Here is a 21,015-nt window from a genome sequence, read left to right as displayed (position 1 = left end):
TATATAAAGTATTTTGAACAGCAATATTTAACTATAAATATAAACAAAAATTGTTAATTTTTTCTTACTAATCCAAATTAAATATTTAATTATAACATAAGTAATCATAGCATATTCCAGGCTCTTTCAAGAAAAGACCTGTTTGAATTATTGTTTTTCATCATTGGAATTGTCACCAAGAATAAATGTTCTCTCTTTTTCTTACAATTTTTTAATACAGATATTTCTATAAAACATTCATTGATCCTTTCATTACAAAATATTATAATTTATAATAAATTTAATAAGCATTGTTCAAAATTTAAACGAAAAACTACTTTATGATACCATTGTGAATTTTTTTTTTTGACAACAATATAGAAATTCTTTTAAATAGGATGTTTATTGTCAAGTAATAAAATTAAACAAAAATGGCTAAAATCTTAAAAGCACGGCATGTATTTACATCTTTGCACGTACATACAGTACACCTTTGAAAATGACCAAACTATAATTTATCATCATTAGCAAAATGTTATTTTATATTTTTTTTATTGGAAGCAATCCAATTTTTTTTATGTAACCAATAAGGCTTCTTACAATAAATAAAAACATAATTTATTATTGTGTGTATACTATAATAAATTCTCCAATAGAAGGATTTCCTGCAAGAAATTCCGCATAACAAATTTTTCTCCATTGGATTTAATATTGTGTTTAGTGCATTTATTTTAAATGATGTTTATTTTAACCATATCTCTTTTTTTTTTCTTCTTCTTTTTAAATTTTTGACAAAACAAATATATGAGCAAAGTAACACAATAATTTCACTTTTATAGTCAATGCCATTCAACTGAAATGAGTAATTCAAAAGTATAAAAAGTAATAAATAAAACAAGAATAAATTTTTTAAAATTTTATATATACAGTTTTCTAGAAAATTTTCTTCTGGAAAAAAATTTCTAGAAATTATTCCAGAAAAAGTAAAGTTGAAAGAAACGTTTTAAAGTCTTATATAAACATCTCTTGGATATTTTTAAAGTGTGTTTACTGTTAAAAANAATTTGTGGTGGAGAGCATATATATTAAATTAAATAAATTCGTCTCGGTCGATCCCAGAAAACCCTGCAGAATTACGTAATTTAAAATTTTGAATTTGAAATCGACATTTGTAAAAATAATAAAATATTTACGATTAATTTCACAATTTAAATACTACATTTGTTTTTTTGTAATTTTATTTATTACTTTATTTACTAAATAGAGGCATTACTCATAAGCAATTAAATAACTGATACATAAATGATTATGAAACTTACGCTTGTGTTGACGTCTCCATTTTGATCACCATAGTGATTCGCGTCACCGATCACCGCCAGGCGGCGCTGCGACCTTAATACATAAATAGACGAGATTCGAGAGGGTGAGGGAGAAGCTGCCGTCGAACGGGAGGAGTTTATGAGGGAAAGCTGGTTATTTTTTTGTTTATACGTCCTGCCACTTCCAAAAAGAGATGTATGACAGATCAGGTAATGCATGTAGCATGTAAAAAGAGCCAGAAAGTTAAATAGATAATGTTTATAAAGGTATAAGAATAGGGAGTATATAAGAATTCACCTGTAGTTTAGCATCATAGCAGTTTTATTTAGAGAAGCAGCAGAATGCGAATGCCAGTGGCTTCTGACATCTGCTACATAGATGTTGACACCGACTGTGACGCTTCTGCCGTAGAGTCGTGCAGCAATATATCTGCCGGGAAAAGTAACGAGAGATGTCAAAAACTGCGTAAGTGTGGTAAGATCGTGATCAGAACGGATGGAATGTGTGGAAAAAAGAAGAATGTACCGTCCGAATTGAACGACGTTCAAGCAAATAGTCTAGATATGAACCACCTTCGCTTTCTACTAGAATGTTTCGTGTTATCTTTCGGACCCGAAGGACCACAGTTGGGGCGTAACCATCCCGATTCCGATCCAGAACGTTACGCTACAAATCTGACGGACGAATCCTCATCGAATACTTACGATAGGATCTCGGACGGAGGTCAAAGTCCAATTAGATCCATATTCAAATCGAGCCCTTCTTCCATTCAGAATAATAGAAACAACTACAGATACTCTTCCTGGAACATTCATGTACGTTCGGAGCTACTAGATGACTACGAAATTCCATTTCCAGATGAATTATTACTCAGAGAGCTATCGGAGATGCGTACTCTACTAGAGAGACTGCTAGAAAATCGTGAAATGGGAGAATGGCATAACGAAAACGAATTGTTAGATATATTAGGTCTTCTGCCCAATACTAATTGGTCGAATAAAGAGTCTAGTCCGCATTATCCCGTAGGAGAATGGAATTTTAAAGAGTGTGGTATATGCTTGGAAATGAAATGGTTGTATTGTCGCCATTGCTGTCAATATCCCGCTTGTAACAGTTGTTTACAACAATATTATACCAGCAAAGTGGAACAGGGTATTATTCAGATCGAATGCTGTAATCCCACCTGCCATAGTTACGTTCATCGGGACGAAATATCAGCAAGATTGCATAATGGAACCAAAGAAACTTTCTATAAACTATTGGCATCTGCTAATATTAACAAGTTCACGAAAACGTGCCCCAGATGCAGTCATGTGACCAGAGCCAACGTGCGTGATACAAAAAACAGGAAACAACTTCCAGCTACAAGGTGAGGCATAAATTTTTTTAAATGTATATTTGAATTTTAAAGTAAATTCTTGCCATGTTAAGATTATATAATGGTAATTATGAAGTTTAATTTTCTTGAAAAAAACACTTTTATATATATACTCTTTTTCTTTTCCTCCCAAGATTTTGGCAGCGGTCAGTCAGAGATTGGAACTAATCCAGAATTATTCCTTGGTGTTTTGTTGCTATTCTATTTGAAACTATTATTAGAATCTTGAAAGATTTAAACGGTGATGCCGGACAAAATACATTCTATATTTTGAAATTTTTTCCCATTAACAATTCTCTAAAATAATCTATCAGAGTATGATGTGTAACAATGAAACATTCATAACATAATTTGGCCAAACTTTGGAAAAACATTACAGATTTTTAACTATTACAGACAAAACAAAAGCGAAAATTCGGGTAGAAATTTACGGGTAGAAAATTCTTTATATAATTAACAATTTTTATTTAAAAAATTAAATTTGTAAAAATATAGCGCGCATTTTTATTATCGATCGTAATTCGAACAATAATAAAAATCGAATACGTCGGGGTCGTTTACGACTATCCTTTTTTAGACGTAAGAACATCATAAAGTTTGAAAAATCGCCATCCATTATAGATTATATTCTAACTGTAAAAACTTTAAAAAAAAATTTTTTTAGTAGATAATTCATACGAAGAAAATCGACGTCAATGATTTTTACTTCGGATTTTCTAACTTTTAGGTTATTAATTTTGGTTTTATTTTCCCTTGTTAAGGTACTTTTCAATGGATTCTGCTGGTATTATGATAGTTAGCTGTCATATAATTCTATGTTGCTCGGTCGTGTCTGGTAATCTAACAGATAACGACTGATCCAATAACTATAATATATAATGCTTTATCCGTTTTCATCCATAAAAAAAAAGAAATGTAAAATGTAAAAGTTTTGTTTTTTTTCTTATTCTATTATTTTATTATTCTAGAAAGTGTTTGCTTGTATTTTAGATAAGCTAGATTAATTCTTAGAGATGTAAACATAGGATATAAACAAAGATCTTGTTGACTGTAGAGGAATTTCAGTTTAGTAATCTGATTTTCCTTAAAGATCGAATGATTAATCTTATCGGTTTAGTAATGCGATGACTAATTATTGGGCAGAGTAATTCGGTATCTTTTTTCCCCTCTTTCATAAACACCTTTGCCTTAGATGATAAAAAATTAGCTAATCTTATAATTATCGGTTTGTCATTAAGTATAAATAATTTAAAAAATTGACAGTAAGTAACTTTAAGTATTTGATTTAAAAGAGATTAATAATTTTATTAAAAAATTGCATTATTCTAGTTGAACGAAAATCAAATAGTCTTTTGTTATCGCCGCCATTAAATTGGTTGAAAAAATTTAAGAATGAATTTACTTAAATGTACCTGTAATGTACCTGTAACTTTCTATTTTCTCTATAGCCTACTTTTTTTTTCTTTAAGTGAAAATTTTTTCCCATAATACATTATTGATGATCTCCTTTTTCATTGTCATTTCGCAAACTAACGAATATGTCAATAACAGATGCTTCAGAGTTAACTGGCAACGATTTCTTTCTTCGACGTTCGTAACAAATGAGAAATTTGCTGAAGTTTGTCCCTGATTTTTGGCGATTTTTGCAATATGTACTTCAAAGTATCGAGCCGATTTATATATTTCTAGGTGTAATTTTTTTTTAAATGAAGAATTCTTTAATAGACAGTTTAACTTTGACTCTAGTAGCATTAGTTTACTCGTACATCAGTGCGATATTCAATAGTTAATTCTCTTCCATCATCGACATTGCATCAGAGAATAAAGATTCTGGTAAATATATGAATGAATTCAGTTTGGCAGTGAAAGATAAGCTAGGTTACTCGCATTTTTATTTCCTCGGATTTATTCTAGTTATAAAGATAAGGCGTGAATCGTTTGAATTTGACATTGAATTTTTTTTAATTGTAATCCTCTTCCGCTTCGTTTATTAGAATTGATGCCCCGGTGCCACGTATATGACGTCATTTTGCGGCAAGTTTAATTAATTCAATAGGAGATGCCTTAAAGACCACACCCCAGTTAGTGACTAACACTCCAATGAAGTGATTAAACGATGCTTTCTTTATCTAGTACAAAAATTACGCTGATGAATTGATAGTTTTTTTTGTTATGAAATATATAGCACGACATATCTACATGTAGACTATTGTTTAATGTAGATAGGAAGTTACACCATTTATTTAAATATATTTCACACGTATAGGCCTATTTATAAATTTTAGATAAATTATAGTTTATTACGTTATTGAAAAATTACTCTGTTATTGTTCAGGTATGATCTAATTATTTCTTCGAAAGTTCTAATCTTTAATAGATTGATTTTTATAAATTATATAAATATTGAACCATTTTTAACACGATGTACACAAAAGACTTCTGATTTGCGTGTATGTTAAGTCTGGTACGTGACAGAATTGCGTGACCGATTGCAAATTACCAAGGTGCACTCCCATCACGATGCCACCGATGGGAATAACGTGAATAAATCGACATCTTCGTTTTTTACAATCACGAAGTATAAGCGACGGGATTCCAAATAGCCAAAGAAATATATAATTTTTGTTTATAATCAAAATATTAATCATTATTTAATTCTTTAATTTGTAGAATATACAGTATTAGTGAAAATTTCACTGAATTTATACCAAAATCAATGATAACAGTACAGGCTCAGAGGATTTAAGGCATTTGTATTGTTCTCATTGACAAATAGTTGAACTCTTTTGTAATATAATTTGGAAAAAAATTATGGCTTCATAAGTATTTTTCAAGCTAATAATAAAATTGATTTTTTTAAAACTAAAACTAGTTTACTTCCTTATCTACTAAGTACGAATAAAATAAAATTTGAAGATAAGTGAGCCTTATTTAAACTTATACTTTTCTTGATTTAAATAATTAAAAACGAAAAAATACTACTTTTTGGTGTCCAATCGCTGCTGTCTAGGATGGATAAACACTGAAAAAAGTGTTGGAAAAAAAATCAATTTTTCTTCAGTTTTTTAAAGTTTCTGTGTACTGCTTCAAATAGTAATTTTAAAATGTTCATAATTATAACAATAGTTTATTATTCTATAGAAAACTCAATAACTGGGGCATATAATATAGCTAAGTATAGAATAGTAAATATAATTTTTTTAGATATATAAATACATATAAATAATAATTTAAAATATGCTAGGATTCATTAAAAGTTGATTTTTAATGCTGCATGATTTTAGTTCCCACAGAAGAGAGGACAGATGTTTCGCCATCTTTTAAAAGATGAACAGAATGCAAAAAGTGCAAGGTAAACAGTGCTCCCTTAAGACTCATATCCCTTTTATTAAAAAAAACTTGCCAAGCAACGTAAAGTTGAGTGGATGAAATGCGTTAGATTATAACATCCGTCACATTGTTTGCTAAACTCTGTAGACTCGCTAAGTCCTCTTTTCCATCCTGTTTCATCTTTAATGAAATTTCTGTAAATGAAACCCTTCCCTTGTACTACAAAATTCACTTCATTTATTCAAGTATAAATTACATTGAATTTGTAATGCTACGTTAATTTTCAAGCAATGGACGACTAAAAAAAAAAATGGCTTCTTGTTGCGCCGTCTCTGTTTAATTATCTATTTATTTAAATTTATCTAGTATAATTAGACACATTTTTTAATATATTTACTGCCGAACCTTGTTAAGAAATGTTATATAACTGTAATTAATTAAATTATTTATGGTTTTAAATATTTCTTCCTAGTTTTTATATTAAATTCTCCATTTAACTTCATTTTATTCGTCGTGCGAAAGTGATTAAGTTGGAATTTTTTTCCTCCGCTCTAAACTCGATTAGATCTATTTTAATATTATAGTTATGATGTGTATTATGTGTAATTATGGTCTATAACTTTGTTATTAGATTATAGTACATATTTACTCAATGGTTTTGAGTGAAAGAAAGCTATACGAGGTACACTATTTGACGTATACAGACATTCTTTCGGGTATTTTCGTGTATGATTATTAGTTAAACAAACATTATTATTGAAAATTATAATTATTTTTTTATATGAGAACTAATTTATGCTAAAAAAATTTAAATCAAAATCCATAATACTTCTGTATAAACCTGTTCTAAAGTGTCTTAAATATTTCAAACTGTTTCTTAGAAAATTGGCATTTTATTTTCCATTTTTAGTAGGACTAATTTCATGTAATTTGCAATTTAAAAAAATGATTTGTCAAAATGCTTTCTGCAAATTATTTCATTCACTTTCTAATTGTACGTTACGAAAAATGGATTTGAAAAATGGCGTTGTAAATCCATAAACACGTTCCACTTTCGATTATTTAAACTAGACTATTATAAATTACTCCTCTAATTAATACTGTAATTCTATATACGGGGTAGAATTTTCTATTCAGAATTTCTTTTTAAAAAAGAACAATCATTAGCTTTTAATTATGTATTTTTACGTCTTTAAAACCGTAATAAAAGATTGGTCATAAAATAAATGATTCATTAACTCATTAGTAAATCTTCATGCCATTTCCTTTCAAAAAAAATAATTTATAAACAAATATATATATTTGGATCTTTATCACATTTTATGACTTTTTTAATGATTAAAAGAAGCTTAATTGCTATTTTTTTCGATTCAACTCGAGATTATTTTGAATGTATTCAGATAAGCAGATCAAAGATGCCAAATTTAATACAGATATAGAATTGTCTTTGTAAATATATGGTAAATAATCTATTGTTTATCCTATCGTCATTTACAAGATAATTAGTTGGTATCTATTAAAATAAAACGTATCTAAACGAAATTATAATATAAATAGCATCCCACATTTATTATTCATCATTTGTATGTAGGAAGAAAATCTCATTTGTATATTAAATATATTTTTCATTTGGCGAAGACTTAACAAAACTTGAATGTCTTGCAAATTAGGAGATTATTCTGCCGAAAAATATCCTTTGGTAAACGTTTTCTGTGTAGGCTTGTGTAAGCATCAACGCTATTGATTGTTTGGAGAAATATAAAAAACAAAACTAAAAGATGTTTATCAATTTTTAAAATGTTTTCGATTTACTCGCGGGTATAAAGAGAAATCTCATGAATAATTTTATGAATGAGACTGAAAATTTTCGGTATATTGAAAGATTAATAGCGTAAATGGAGTGTTGAAAACCGTGTGAAGTAAGGTACCACGTATATATACCTTTTTATATACTTAATTTTGAATTATTCTAAGGTGAGTGATTAAATTTTCTTGACAGTGTATCGATTACAGATGTTCATGGTTGTATCGGTTGGAGAAAAGTTGACGTCACGTGGCAAAGTCCATTCTTCATAATAGGGAGTGAATGATCTTTAATCTGCCTTACACAAGTTTGTTGTGAAAAGTTTATCAAATTAAATGTCACTATAGAATATATCTTTACCGTTTTTCTTAAATTAACAATACAGAAAAAAAATTTTTTTAGTATTATATAAAGTGGTTGAAGTATTGTTTACACAATGCCCTGCTTCAATGCAGTTAAAAATGAAGAATGTTATGGAGATAATGTAATGGTAGCTAAATGAGTCTGATGTATGTCAGAGGCAAACTCGTTATGAAACGTTCGAACTATTTTAATATCGACTTCATTTAATTATGGTATGACATTAATATCGTTCCATTTTTATGCGAGTGAATTATTTTCTTGTTTAGTCATAAGTTCTGTCATTTTTAATAGAATTTTTTGTTTGATTTTTAAGTCTTTTTTTATTTTAAGTTTTCTAAAAATAAAAATTAAGTTGCTGATTTTATACTATTAAAAATCTTTAATGTTAAAGATAATGTTAAAGATAATTGGCAATATCTTTTAAAATTACATCAAAATATAGTAAAATGTATACGATACAATTTGAAAAAATTGTAGACCTATAAATTTTAACTATTGTCCACCGTTCCTTAATCTCGAGAACGGAGTTAGATGAAACACGAAACCAGATATGGAAACCTTAGGGATAGGAGGCCACAATTAACAATATACGAACTTCATATGAAAACCGAAAGTTATATTATTTCAATTCACAAATTTTCTCCTGGAGGTGCTATATAGATAACCGGCACGACTATTGTTAAAGGAAAAGTGTGATGTACAGTACAGGGGCAAGCCGGTACTAATTTGGTGGAGAGCATATATATTAAATTAAATAAATTAAAAATACGATTAAGAATTGCAGTCCGGCATTATGATGATGTCACAATAAATAATTGCTAGTACTGTTATTCGTTTTTTCTACTTAAAATTTTCATTTAATTTTCGAAAATTTAGTTTATAAATTATATATACAGTATTGGCAGTCAGATTATGTTGCTGGCTGGCTATAATTTATTTCCGTAGATCGTATTCGTTGTCGGCTCTTTAAAGTTTCGAAAGAAATAAATTGAATAGAAATTGATATTGACTCGTTTATATTTATTTTATTAGAAAGGATACAGCCCAAAACGTATAAAAATCGAATTTATTTAGTTGCGAGAACGTTGTTGCTTTACTCTACAAAATGAATTCCTTTTTATATAATAGTAACGCGAAAATTTCACAAAAAACATATTAGATACAACGAATTTTTTAAAATTAATAACGACTTTGGAATTCTCGTCTTTAGGAAGAGATACTGTATATGGCTATGCTTAATTACTTCTAAAAAAAATACTAATTTTAAACAAAGCACTTCTACTTTTCTAGTTGAATATTGAAATTATCATATTTAAAATTTTTTCGTGGAGGATGTTAAGTTATTCAAACAATAGAAATATATATTTCACTCATTGGAGTAAAAGATTTTAGCGTTGTATTTGAAGTAGCTTGTCTTTATGTATTGATGTATACGGTATATCATTTCTAGCAGTTAATTTTTATTTTATTACTTAATGAAAAGCTAATGTATCGAATAAACTATATCTTTTCATCATGTAAATTTGTCTTCCATAAATCTTAAATCATTACACAAGAGCGCAATGGTATGTATATACTATATATCTTACTTCATCAAATCTACACCATTGCGTTCTTGTGTAATATACTATTAAATATTTTTCTGTTGATTCGATTTGAAATTATTCTCATCACTGTTTTTAAATACAGTTTAATAAATGTATGTGGGGTAGCCCAAAAATCGGTTAACCGAGAAATACTTTAACCTACTTCCGGGCCTCCTTATATATTAAAAGAATTAATATATATTGATTTCTGTGTAAGCGTTTTTCTATGGAAATAGTAATTAGAACAAATATTTTACTTTCACGCTTATCATATAATAGACTTTTTTCCATAAATATTAAATTATTCTATACTCTAAACACCTACAAATGCACGTTTATAAAATTTTGATATTGCCATTAATTAAACAGCTTGCTTATTAAACACTAGAAAATGATATAAAGTTTTTTTTATTTAACTATATCTTGAAAAAAAAAATTTTGGTACAGTGGTTTAAATTTTTTCCGGGCAGATAAAACAATGAAAAACCAGTTTTCAACCAAAGATATTGTTTACTTTCAAACTACTTTTGATATGAATATAAAATTGATAAATAATAAAATAATATCCTTGAAGTAATATATTAAATTTTATTTTTAGATTGTATAAGAATATATTATTTTTTTTTATATCTAAGCTATCTATATACCATTGACGTCACCTGGATGCAGGTATTAGTCGTTTCTATTAGTTGTATGATAGGTTTTTTTTCTTTCCACTTAACCATTTTGATTCTTCATTCCATTGTTTATCATTTGACGGACATGTAAGGTCCTTTCCCTCTACCCCCATTATGGGCCTGGGCAAATCTATAATTGACACGATTAGGCCTTTTTAATGCCGGGTGAAGAGTCGTGAAGCGTTTTTCTCATTTTATGTATATAAATGAAGGTAACTGCTCGTTGCTGTTTTGGTTTTCTACTTATAATTTCGAAATAAATAAAGATTGGACCCTTACTTANTTACTAACTTCTTAAAATAAAACTATTTTTATCTTCAAATACTACAATTTTCAATATTGTCCCCGTAAATCTTTAAAAAGCAAGAAATCAAATAGAATCAATTCAATTAATTAAAATATCTGTAACTGTAAGACAGATAATAGTAAAGGCTTATCACACCAATGATAATGGTCACAAACGCTCAAGAATCAAAGTAAAAACATTTAATAAAACAAAAAGGGGTGTACAATAAGATGATTACATAAGTATAAAAACCATAAAAATCGAAAATGCATTTTGGACTATTTTCCAATAGAAACATAGTCCCTCATCAGTTGGTATTAACGAGAAGTCTTAGTATACTTAAAAATTACACAAGGTGAAAAAAAATTAAATTTAAAATTAAACTTAAACTATGCCTAAAGCTATACAATATAAAGATGAAAACATTGCCACGACTGTATGAGCAGTAAGCATTATCAATGTAGACAGGAGTAATATTTCTTCCTAATGTTGCATGGTAATGTGACAAACAGGATGCTGATACAAAAATAGTTATGAGTTAGCCAAAATATTGGTTAACAGTTATGAACTAATGTTATACAGTTTAAATTATATATATATATAAAAAACAGTAGGACAACAGAGTTGCAGGTTCAGACATTTCTACAAGATGCAGGGAGCGGTTACAAAAGAGGTGTGTTACCTTACACATCTGGAGCACAAGTGGTGACAACATATGATGCAGCAGATGTCATTGTTAATTTTATGTATTTCATCCTTTACAGTCATGGCAATGTTTTCATCTTTATATTGTATAGCTTTAGGCATAGTTTTAAGTTTAATTTTAAATTTAATTTTTTTTCACTTTGTATAATTTTTAAGTATACTAAGACCTCTCGTTAATACCAACTGACGAGGGACTATCTTTCTATTGGAAAATAGTCTGAAATGAATTTTGGATTTTTACAGTTTTTATACTTATGTAATTATCTTATTGTGCACCCCTTTTTGTTTTATTAAATGTTTTTACTTTGATTCTTGAGCATTTGTGACCATTATCATTGGTGTGATAAGCCCTTACTATTTATCTGTTTTACGGTTATAGATATTTTAATTAATTGAATTATACTTAGGGCTAAATGCAATTTCTGTAATAAGAATCAATTCAGTTATAAAAGCTAATCTCTACCAAAAAAATGTTTGTCCTCTCTTTCTATTCTTCTTTTTTCATACTTTTATTTTCAGTATAATTAAGATTTAATTTTTCTATTTTGTTAAGTTCTATATTATCGTTCTTTTAAATTGTTGTCCCATAAAATGTTTATGCCTGTGGAATTTCAATNAATATTTCAGCTAATGAAATGGATCAACTCCGAATTTACGAACCTGGAACCGTAAAGAAATTCAATTAAAGTATTCCCACTTTACGATTCTGATATAAAAATTGCTTTTCGACGTGTCACGTTTATGAAACTCGTTACGGACCAGAATTAATGCCCTCGTAAATATTAATTTAAGCTGTAAATTTTAATAATTCTGCTTTAAATTCCGACATTGCCATTAGAGTCGATGACGTTACACGATATATTCTTACTCCCAAAATATCTACTTGTTTGACTCACCGCTGTTTCATAATTTACACCCTTAAATTCTTAATGTATCCATTTTTTTTATTGTTTTTACAGTGATCAAGTCGCCGTTAGATTTCATCGAAATGTAAAGAAAATGTTTATAAAAAAATATATAAGTTTTTTAAATTATTTTAAACTCTCAGACTATTAAATAGATATTAAAGTTTAATTTAATCAATAATTTTTTAATTATTATTATTATTACAACCTTGAATTTTAATTATTATTTTTTAGAAATTATTAAAATTCAAGGTTTTAATTGACTTGATCGCTGTAAAAACAGTAAAAAAGATTGGTACATAAAGAATTTAAGGGTGTAAATTATGAAACAGTGGTGAGTTAAACAAGTAGATATTTTGGAATGAAATCTAATTGAAGTTTCACACATACAAATATTTTAATTGAATTTTTTTAAATGTACAGTAAGTAATTTTTTAGTTTTTAGGAATATTCGAAATGTCAAAAAGAATAATCAAAATATCATAATATAAAAAAAATCTCTCCCCTTTTTTATATATTATTATTTCTTCTATAATTTTGCATAGATTGGAGTATAATTTCAAAATGGAAGAGAAATTAATGATAGATTTTTATACTCTCCGAATTAGTGACTCTATTGAACATTATAGTCTACTCAATTATCAGGTTCATCCAAATTCTAGGTTCTTTTTATATAAGCATTAAAATTTATTTTTATAAATCTTTCTCAAATTATGGTTTTATATATTGTAGATGATTAAAATCAATCCAAATAATGTATCTACTCCATAATTATGAAGATATGTATAATTTGAAAATGATTCGAAAATTTTATATATTGATAAAAATCAATATTTTCTCAGAATCCAATGTCGTGCCTGTCAGCTGGAGTGGTGCTTCGAATGCCATGCCCCTTGGCATGCAGAAATGACTTGCAAGCAATTCCAAAAAGGCGATCGCCTTCTTAAATGCTGGGCTAAAGAAATGAATCAAGGTCAATTAAACGCCCAAAGATGTCCTAAATGCAAGGTAATTATTTTAAATCAATATTTAATAAAACGTTGATAATTTTTAAACTGAATAATACTAAAATTAATATCCTAATAAATTCAGTAAGATATTGCACTTGTAGCATATATCTTATAAGAATTACAATGAGGAATTTTATTAATAAAATTTTATGAAATGTTTTTTTCAATATTTGTTTGAAAACCCAACAGTATTGAATCAATATTGGCTAAATATCGAAATTCTATATTATTTAGAAATATAATTTTTCAGTATTGGTCTGACTGAACGTTATTTATTTTCAGTGTTTAAAATGCGTTATATTCTCTATATTTTAATATTTAAATTTTTTTACACTTAAATCATTTCTTATGATATTGAATTTGAGTATGAATAATCATACTTTATTAGGGGTGTAATTTCGATATTAAGTGTTTACTTTATTATAATTTTTTAATAGTAAAAATTGCTTCATTGTAACTTATTAAAATTTCCATAAATACGACGATTCTTTCATAATAGTGAGTTGCTTTATCCATTTTAAATGATCTTTGTGCTTATTAATATCTTAATTTCTACATTCTCCGTTACAAATAGTAGTTTTATTTGTGTGCACGCCTGTGTATTTTGTGCGTGTATAACATTCATAAAGCATATTTAAATATCGACCTGTCATTTATATTCTTTATATATATATGTGTGTGATAGAGCATCCCTCCCTTTGGGAACTATTTTGCATAAAATTCTCAACGAACTTCAACCATAACTTTACATTTTTATGAACTAGATGATTCTAAGTTTACAATAGATTAATAAATATGAAATTTTCTCCATCTTTTTATGAGATAATCATTATTCAAATATCTTGGTATCTTAATACGTTATAATCTTAAAAGCATTTTCAAACATTTCAGTTTTTTTCTCCTTCTATATGTATCGATTTTCTTATAAAAATAGCCTTTTTGAAGAAAGAAAAAAAAAAACCCTTTTTCCTTAAATATCCCGTGGATTTTCAAAGGAAGTAATTCATTTTCTCGTATTTTTCACACTTAACTGTAAATTAAATTTAAAAATGTTTAATTTGCCATTTGGTTTTTACTCGAACGAGAAGTGTTAATGATTTTTAAGTTTAAAATTAAATTACAGAATGTAATTTGTACTTAGTACAGACGATGATAAATCCATTATTGATTTTTTCCCCTATCCTCTCTTACTAATTAAATATAAGAGACTACGATTATTTAAAAAAATAATAACGAAGGAAATGCTTTTCAATANTTAATAAATTTATCTTCATTAAAATACGTTGATACTATTAATAACTAAAAATCAATATCTTGATTTTTGATATGGTTGAATTACATCCTATCCATATGAATTTTTTTTTTTTTTCGATAGTGGCAGATACATTTATAATTATCAGTTTCTATTTTTTTCTCTCTCTTAAGATTAAACTTTAATATTCATAGACTTTAAATTATGTAATAAACTGAAAGGAATTTTTAAGTTGATTTTTATGATGATTTTTAGGGAAAATTTTTAATTAATAATTAAATTCTTATAATAATTTTCCGGGTTTCATTTACTGTTATAAATAAAACTGTCAAATTTTGCAAGTAACTGTTGAAATATTCATTATTTGTAATTACACTTTGAGAAGTAAATACATTAATGTATAGCAGTTAATGTTAGTACTTTATTAGAAGATTAGAAATTAGAAGATTAGAAATTGGTCATCTAGTAGATAATTTGTTACGTGGGACTATTAAAATACTACGGAAGTTTCCTACAATCGTTTAAAATTTTCCTGAATAATTAGAAAAATTATAATGACCAAATTTAAAATATAAAACAACTTCTCGTTGTGTTTTTTAAAATTAATTTTGTGTTTTTAGATTTTTTTCCCTCTCCTCCTCGAAAATTTATTATTCCATCTATTTAATTACATGCTCAACAGAAACTATTTTAATTATAATTCATTATAATTAGAATAGCAACTATATATATATAATTATAATTTATTTTAATATAGTTTTAAGATATAAAAATAGTACGTAATGCAGAATTTTTTTCTAAATTTATTATTGTAAGTTAATTTCTATTTTGAATATGTTACTATTCAAATGTTTATTGACATAATATATAATTAGTATGTATTTATATACATATGGTTAGTGTTTGTTTCATCCTGTAAACACAGAGAAACGAATATAAAATTGTTTATAAGGATAAATTGGAATAATTTTAATAAATTTAATGATACAGTACTCAGAAATAAATATATTTATCTATTAAACTTAGAAAAATAGTCCTGAATATGTAGGTATATTCTCATTAATTATAAAATATTTTAGATATTATATAATCATATATTACACATCACTAGGGAAATTTTATGCTATTGATATTATATAAATATTTAAGTTAATAAATTGTACTTTCAGCATTATTAGAACAGAAATATCATGCAAAGTCATCTATTCTAATTTTCCAGTTTAACGAACTTCATTACTGAAGTTATATTTAAATGATCTACGCATTAGAAGTAATTAATGAAAATGATAGTAAAATTTCTTATTTCTGATGTTATGTAATTGTTGACAACTAATTATAATGTAAAGAAATTGTTTGGAATTTAGAAATAAGGTCGAAAGTGATTATCAAGTTGTCAATATTTCAGTGTATTATTCCCTTCAAAGTTTTATCTAACGATGCTGAAAGGATGGGTGGCAGAACTAGAATTTCTGTAGATCGAATTATATAAATCATGTACTTTTCGTTCGTAGCTTTAAGTTGATCTCATTTTAATGACAGCTTTGCACTCGACGATACTCTTTTATCAGCATTTTGGAAAGAACTGGACAATTTAGTCCATTTTCTCCCTTTTATTAGCATGTAATAGAGATAAATATCAGTGTCTCTTGTAATAAAATTTATTCTGTTGGAAGAAAATGTATAGATTTATTCAACGCTGCATTCAATGTAAAGAATACGAACTTTAATGAAATGAATATAATCTACAAAATTTGAAGATCGTTTAATTAAATTCTCGAAATTATCATTAGAATTATCTACGGAAAAGAGGTTGAAAATTGAATTTTATTCCCTTGTTTTTTTAATCAATTTTTAACATCTCGACTCTTCCTGTACTTCCTAAAACGTATTAAGTGCATTTCCTTTCTAATTTGTATTTTTATAATATTTAAAAGTAATATATTTATTCATTAGAAAACATATAGACACTCGACTTTCACGTTAACGCTACAGTTGCTATGTATTAAAATATTAGAGAAGATAAAACGTGTTGTCAATCCGTGGACTCCTATGTCTATTTTTGTCTTATTTAAGTGCATAGTTCCCAAGAGAATTCTTTTCTCACCTATTCTGTCCTGTTTTGAAGCTATGACATTAAGGTTCCTATGACAACCAAATTGTGGAACTATAGAATAAAACGAGATGAAAGCGAATTTCACGAGATTATATGCACTTATCGTCATGACAGCACGAAAGGTCAAATAGCGTTACGTCAAGCAAGAATGTTTTTTATTAATGCCAATTAAAATATCAGTAATTTATCAATTATTATTTCTACTGGAAGATAATTAAATTGAGATATTCAAATTACTTACTTCTATATTTAGGGGAGAGAGTTTAACCACTTGTTAACAGTAAATAATCAGCTGTCTCCTTTGGAAATTTACATTAAGTAGATTAATGAATATTTCAGTAAATGAAATGGATCAACTCCGAATTTACGAACCTGGAACCGTAAAGAAATTCAATTAAAGTATTCCCACTTTACGATTCTGATATAAAAATTGCTTTTCGACGTGTCACGTTTATGAAACTCGTTACGGACCAGAATTAATGCCCTCGTAAATATTAATTTAAGCTGTAAATTTTAATAATTCTGCTTTAAATTCCGACATTGCCATTAGAGTCGATGACGTTACACGATATATTCTTACTCCCAAAATATCTACTTGTTTGACTCACCGCTGTTTCATAATTTACACCCTTAAATTCTTAATGTATCCATTTTTTTTATTGTTTTTACAGTGATCAAGTCGCCGTTAGATTTCATCGAAATGTAAAGAAAATGTTTATAAAAAAATATATAAGTTTTTTAAATTATTTTAAACTCTCAGACTATTAAATAGATATTAAAGTTTAATTTAATCAATAATTTTTTAATTATTATTATTATTACAACCTTGAATTTTAATTATTATTTTTTAGAAATTATTAAAATTCAAGGTTTTAATTGACTTGATCGCTGTAAAAACAGTAAAAAAGATTGGTACATAAAGAATTTAAGGGTGTAAATTATGAAACAGTGGTGAGTTAAACAAGTAGATATTTTGGAATGAAATCTAATTGAAGTTTCACACATACAAATATTTTAATTGAATTTTTTTAAATGTACAGTAAGTAATTTTTTAGTTTTTAGGAATATTCGAAATGTCAAAAAGAATAATCAAAATATCATAATATAAAAAAAATCTCTCCCCTTTTTTATATATTATTATTTCTTCTATAATTTTGCATAGATTGGAGTATAATTTCAAAATGGAAGAGAAATTAATGATAGATTTTTATACTCTCCGAATTAGTGACTCTATTGAACATTATAGTCTACTCAATTATCAGGTTCATCCAAATTCTAGGTTCTTTTTATATAAGCATTAAAATTTATTTTTATAAATCTTTCTCAAATTATGGTTTTATATATTGTAGATGATTAAAATCAATCCAAATAATGTATCTACTCCATAATTATGAAGATATGTATAATTTGAAAATGATTCGAAAATTTTATATATTGATAAAAATCAATATTTTCTCAGAATCCAATGTCGTGCCTGTCAGCTGGAGTGGTGCTTCGAATGCCATGCCCCTTGGCATGCAGAAATGACTTGCAAGCAATTCCAAAAAGGCGATCGCCTTCTTAAATGCTGGGCTAAAGAAATGAATCAAGGTCAATTAAACGCCCAAAGATGTCCTAAATGCAAGGTAATTATTTTAAATCAATATTTAATAAAACGTTGATAATTTTTAAACTGAATAATACTAAAATTAATATCCTAATAAATTCAGTAAGATATTGCACTTGTAGCATATATCTTATAAGAATTACAATGAGGAATTTTATTAATAAAATTTTATGAAATGTTTTTTTCAATATTTGTTTGAAAACCCAACAGTATTGAATCAATATTGGCTAAATATCGAAATTCTATATTATTTAGAAATATAATTTTTCAGTATTGGTCTGACTGAACGTTATTTATTTTCAGTGTTTAAAATGCGTTATATTCTCTATATTTTAATATTTAAATTTTTTTACACTTAAATCATTTCTTATGATATTGAATTTGAGTATGAATAATCATACTTTATTAGGGGTGTAATTTCGATATTAAGTGTTTACTTTATTATAATTTTTTAATAGTAAAAATTGCTTCATTGTAACTTATTAAAATTTCCATAAATACGACGATTCTTTCATAATAGTGAGTTGCTTTATCCATTTTAAATGATCTTTGTGCTTATTAATATCTTAATTTCTACATTCTCCGTTACAAATAGTAGTTTTATTTGTGTGCACGCCTGTGTATTTTGTGCGTGTATAACATTCATAAAGCATATTTAAATATCGACCTGTCATTTATATTCTTTATATATATGTGTGTGATAGAGCATCCCTCCCTTTGGGAACTATTTTGCATAAAATTCTCAACGAACTTCAACCATAACTTTACATTTTTATGAACTAGATGATTCTAAGTTTACAATAGATTAATAAATATGAAATTTTCTCCATCTTTTTATGAGATAATCATTATTCAAATATCTTGGTATCTTAATACGTTATAATCTTAAAAGCATTTTCAAACATTTCAGTTTTTTTCTCCTTCTATATGTATCGATTTTCTTATAAAAATAGCCTTTGAAGAAGGGGGAAAAAAACCCTTTTTCCTTAAATATCCCGTGGATTTTCAAAGGAAGTAATTCATTTTCTCGTATTTTTCACACTTAACTGTAAATTAAATTTAAAAATGTTTAATTTGCCATTTGGTTTTTACTCGAACGAGAAGTGTTAATGATTTTTAAGTTTAAAATTAAATTACAGAATGTAATTTGTACTTAGTACAGACGATGATAAATCCATTATTGATTTTTTCCCCTATCCTCTCTTACTAATTAAATATAAGAGACTACGATTATTTAAAAAAATAATAACGAAGGAAATGCTTTTCAATATTTTACTACTAAAGTCCTCTTGTTTAAAATATCGACGAAAGCATCGGATATGACTGATTCACATACAAAATAAACTAGAGCCATTTTTCAAAGTGGAGAAAACAGAAAATCGTCGTCTTCCGAATTTTTTGTTGATAGATTTATTTACAGTAGATTATTTGTTTACCTATTTTTTTTATTCCTAAATTTTACATGATATAAACAGGTTTGCTTGTAAACATAACGCAAACTGAATAAATAAATGTTTTTTCCATTTTTTAAAAATTTAATAATGGTTTATTTAAAAATATCATCTGTTTTTTTACGTTTTGTTTAAACAAGTAAGGACTTTTTTACTGTTTTTTTTTCTGCTTTTATGGATGTTATGCATCAGATTTTTTGAAATCTCAATCTTTTACTCTCCAATAAAGTATTTATATTTAAATATAACCAATTTTTTTTTTAAAATTTTATAGAATTTACTTAGGTTTGTGGTCTGTACTAATTTTCTATTGTTATATATAATCTAGCTTCTAAATATTTTAATGTACAGTACTTTTTGTACGCAGGAAACCGGCGCAACATTTAACTCGGTTACGGGAAAATGATTACAATGCGCTATTTACTGAAAGTGTTGACTGTTACTCTGTGACACGATCGATATCGCATTTAATAAAGATATACAACTTCAATTTTTCCTAATAATAAATAAATAAAAAATTTTTATGATAGCTTAATTATAGATAATAAAAATTTTTAATTACCATTTTCTAATTTGATATCTTTATCATTCTACAACCTTAATTGAATTAGAACGGGTTTAATAAAATATAAAGTTAGGTTTCTTAAAAAAGAAATTATTTACATCACTTTAATATGATGAAAACTAGTTTTATATTTTTAATAGTTTTAAAATTAGCAGGTAACATAGGCCTATATTTATTTATTTGCTTTGAGGATATGATGATTTTTATCATAATTTTTTTAAAAAATTGGCTTAAATTATATTATATCAACGCTTTTTATCTGATTTTAAAATAATATATTTCTACCTTTTTTTTTTTATACAGATCAATTTTCTACTAGTACAACAATAGTCTATTTTAAAAAAAATCTAACAAATACAGCTACATGACAAAGTTGGATTTTCTAAGGTGAAGAGCCTTAGAATGTTTTCTTTAAACAAATACTGGTTTTGGAGAAAAAATAAACTGAGTGAAGATACAAAAATTTTAGAAGTTTTATTAACATTTTATACTGAGAAGTGAAATATTACTATATTTTTAATCTAAAAATTTTATCATTTTGGCAAAGTTTCAACTAATTAAATGTATCGAATTTAAAAATATATCCAAATTAGCAATAAAATCGTTGAAGTTAAAATTAAGTATAAATATAGTCTACTACGAAGCCAAGTACAGCATTTAAGATGCTGTACTTGGCTATATATAT

At 26.8% G+C, this 21,015-nt stretch overlaps 2 protein-coding genes across 2 annotated transcripts in view; one reads left to right on the top strand and one right to left on the bottom strand.

Annotated features, from left to right (window-relative positions):
- The window catches only part of LOC111625528 (trafficking protein particle complex subunit 9-like), a 76,990-nt gene extending 75,639 nt beyond the window's left edge, over nucleotides 1-1,351 (bottom strand). Inside the window, exon 1 of the mRNA XM_023368690.1 lies at nucleotides 1,299-1,351. The gene's annotated coding sequence lies outside the window, so the exon portion shown is untranslated. The remainder of the gene's footprint in view (nucleotides 1-1,298) is intronic.
- A 44-nt stretch (nucleotides 1,352-1,395) lies between these two features.
- The window catches only part of LOC111625520, a 22,650-nt gene continuing 3,030 nt past the window's right edge, over nucleotides 1,396-21,015 (top strand). The window contains exons 1-2 of the mRNA XM_023368680.1: nucleotides 1,396-2,668; nucleotides 13,176-13,341. Of these exons, the coding sequence (XP_023224448.1) occupies nucleotides 1,641-2,668; nucleotides 13,176-13,341 (1,194 nt within the window). The 5' untranslated portion in view covers nucleotides 1,396-1,640. The remainder of the gene's footprint in view (nucleotides 2,669-13,175; nucleotides 13,342-21,015) is intronic.

This window comes from Centruroides sculpturatus, unplaced genomic scaffold, assembly GCF_000671375.1.
Source record: "Centruroides sculpturatus isolate CEXI.00-Female unplaced genomic scaffold, Cexi_2.0 scaffold105, whole genome shotgun sequence".
Lineage (NCBI taxonomy): Eukaryota > Metazoa > Arthropoda > Arachnida > Scorpiones > Buthidae > Centruroides > Centruroides sculpturatus.
This window is presented reverse-complemented; position numbering and strand designations above follow the sequence as displayed.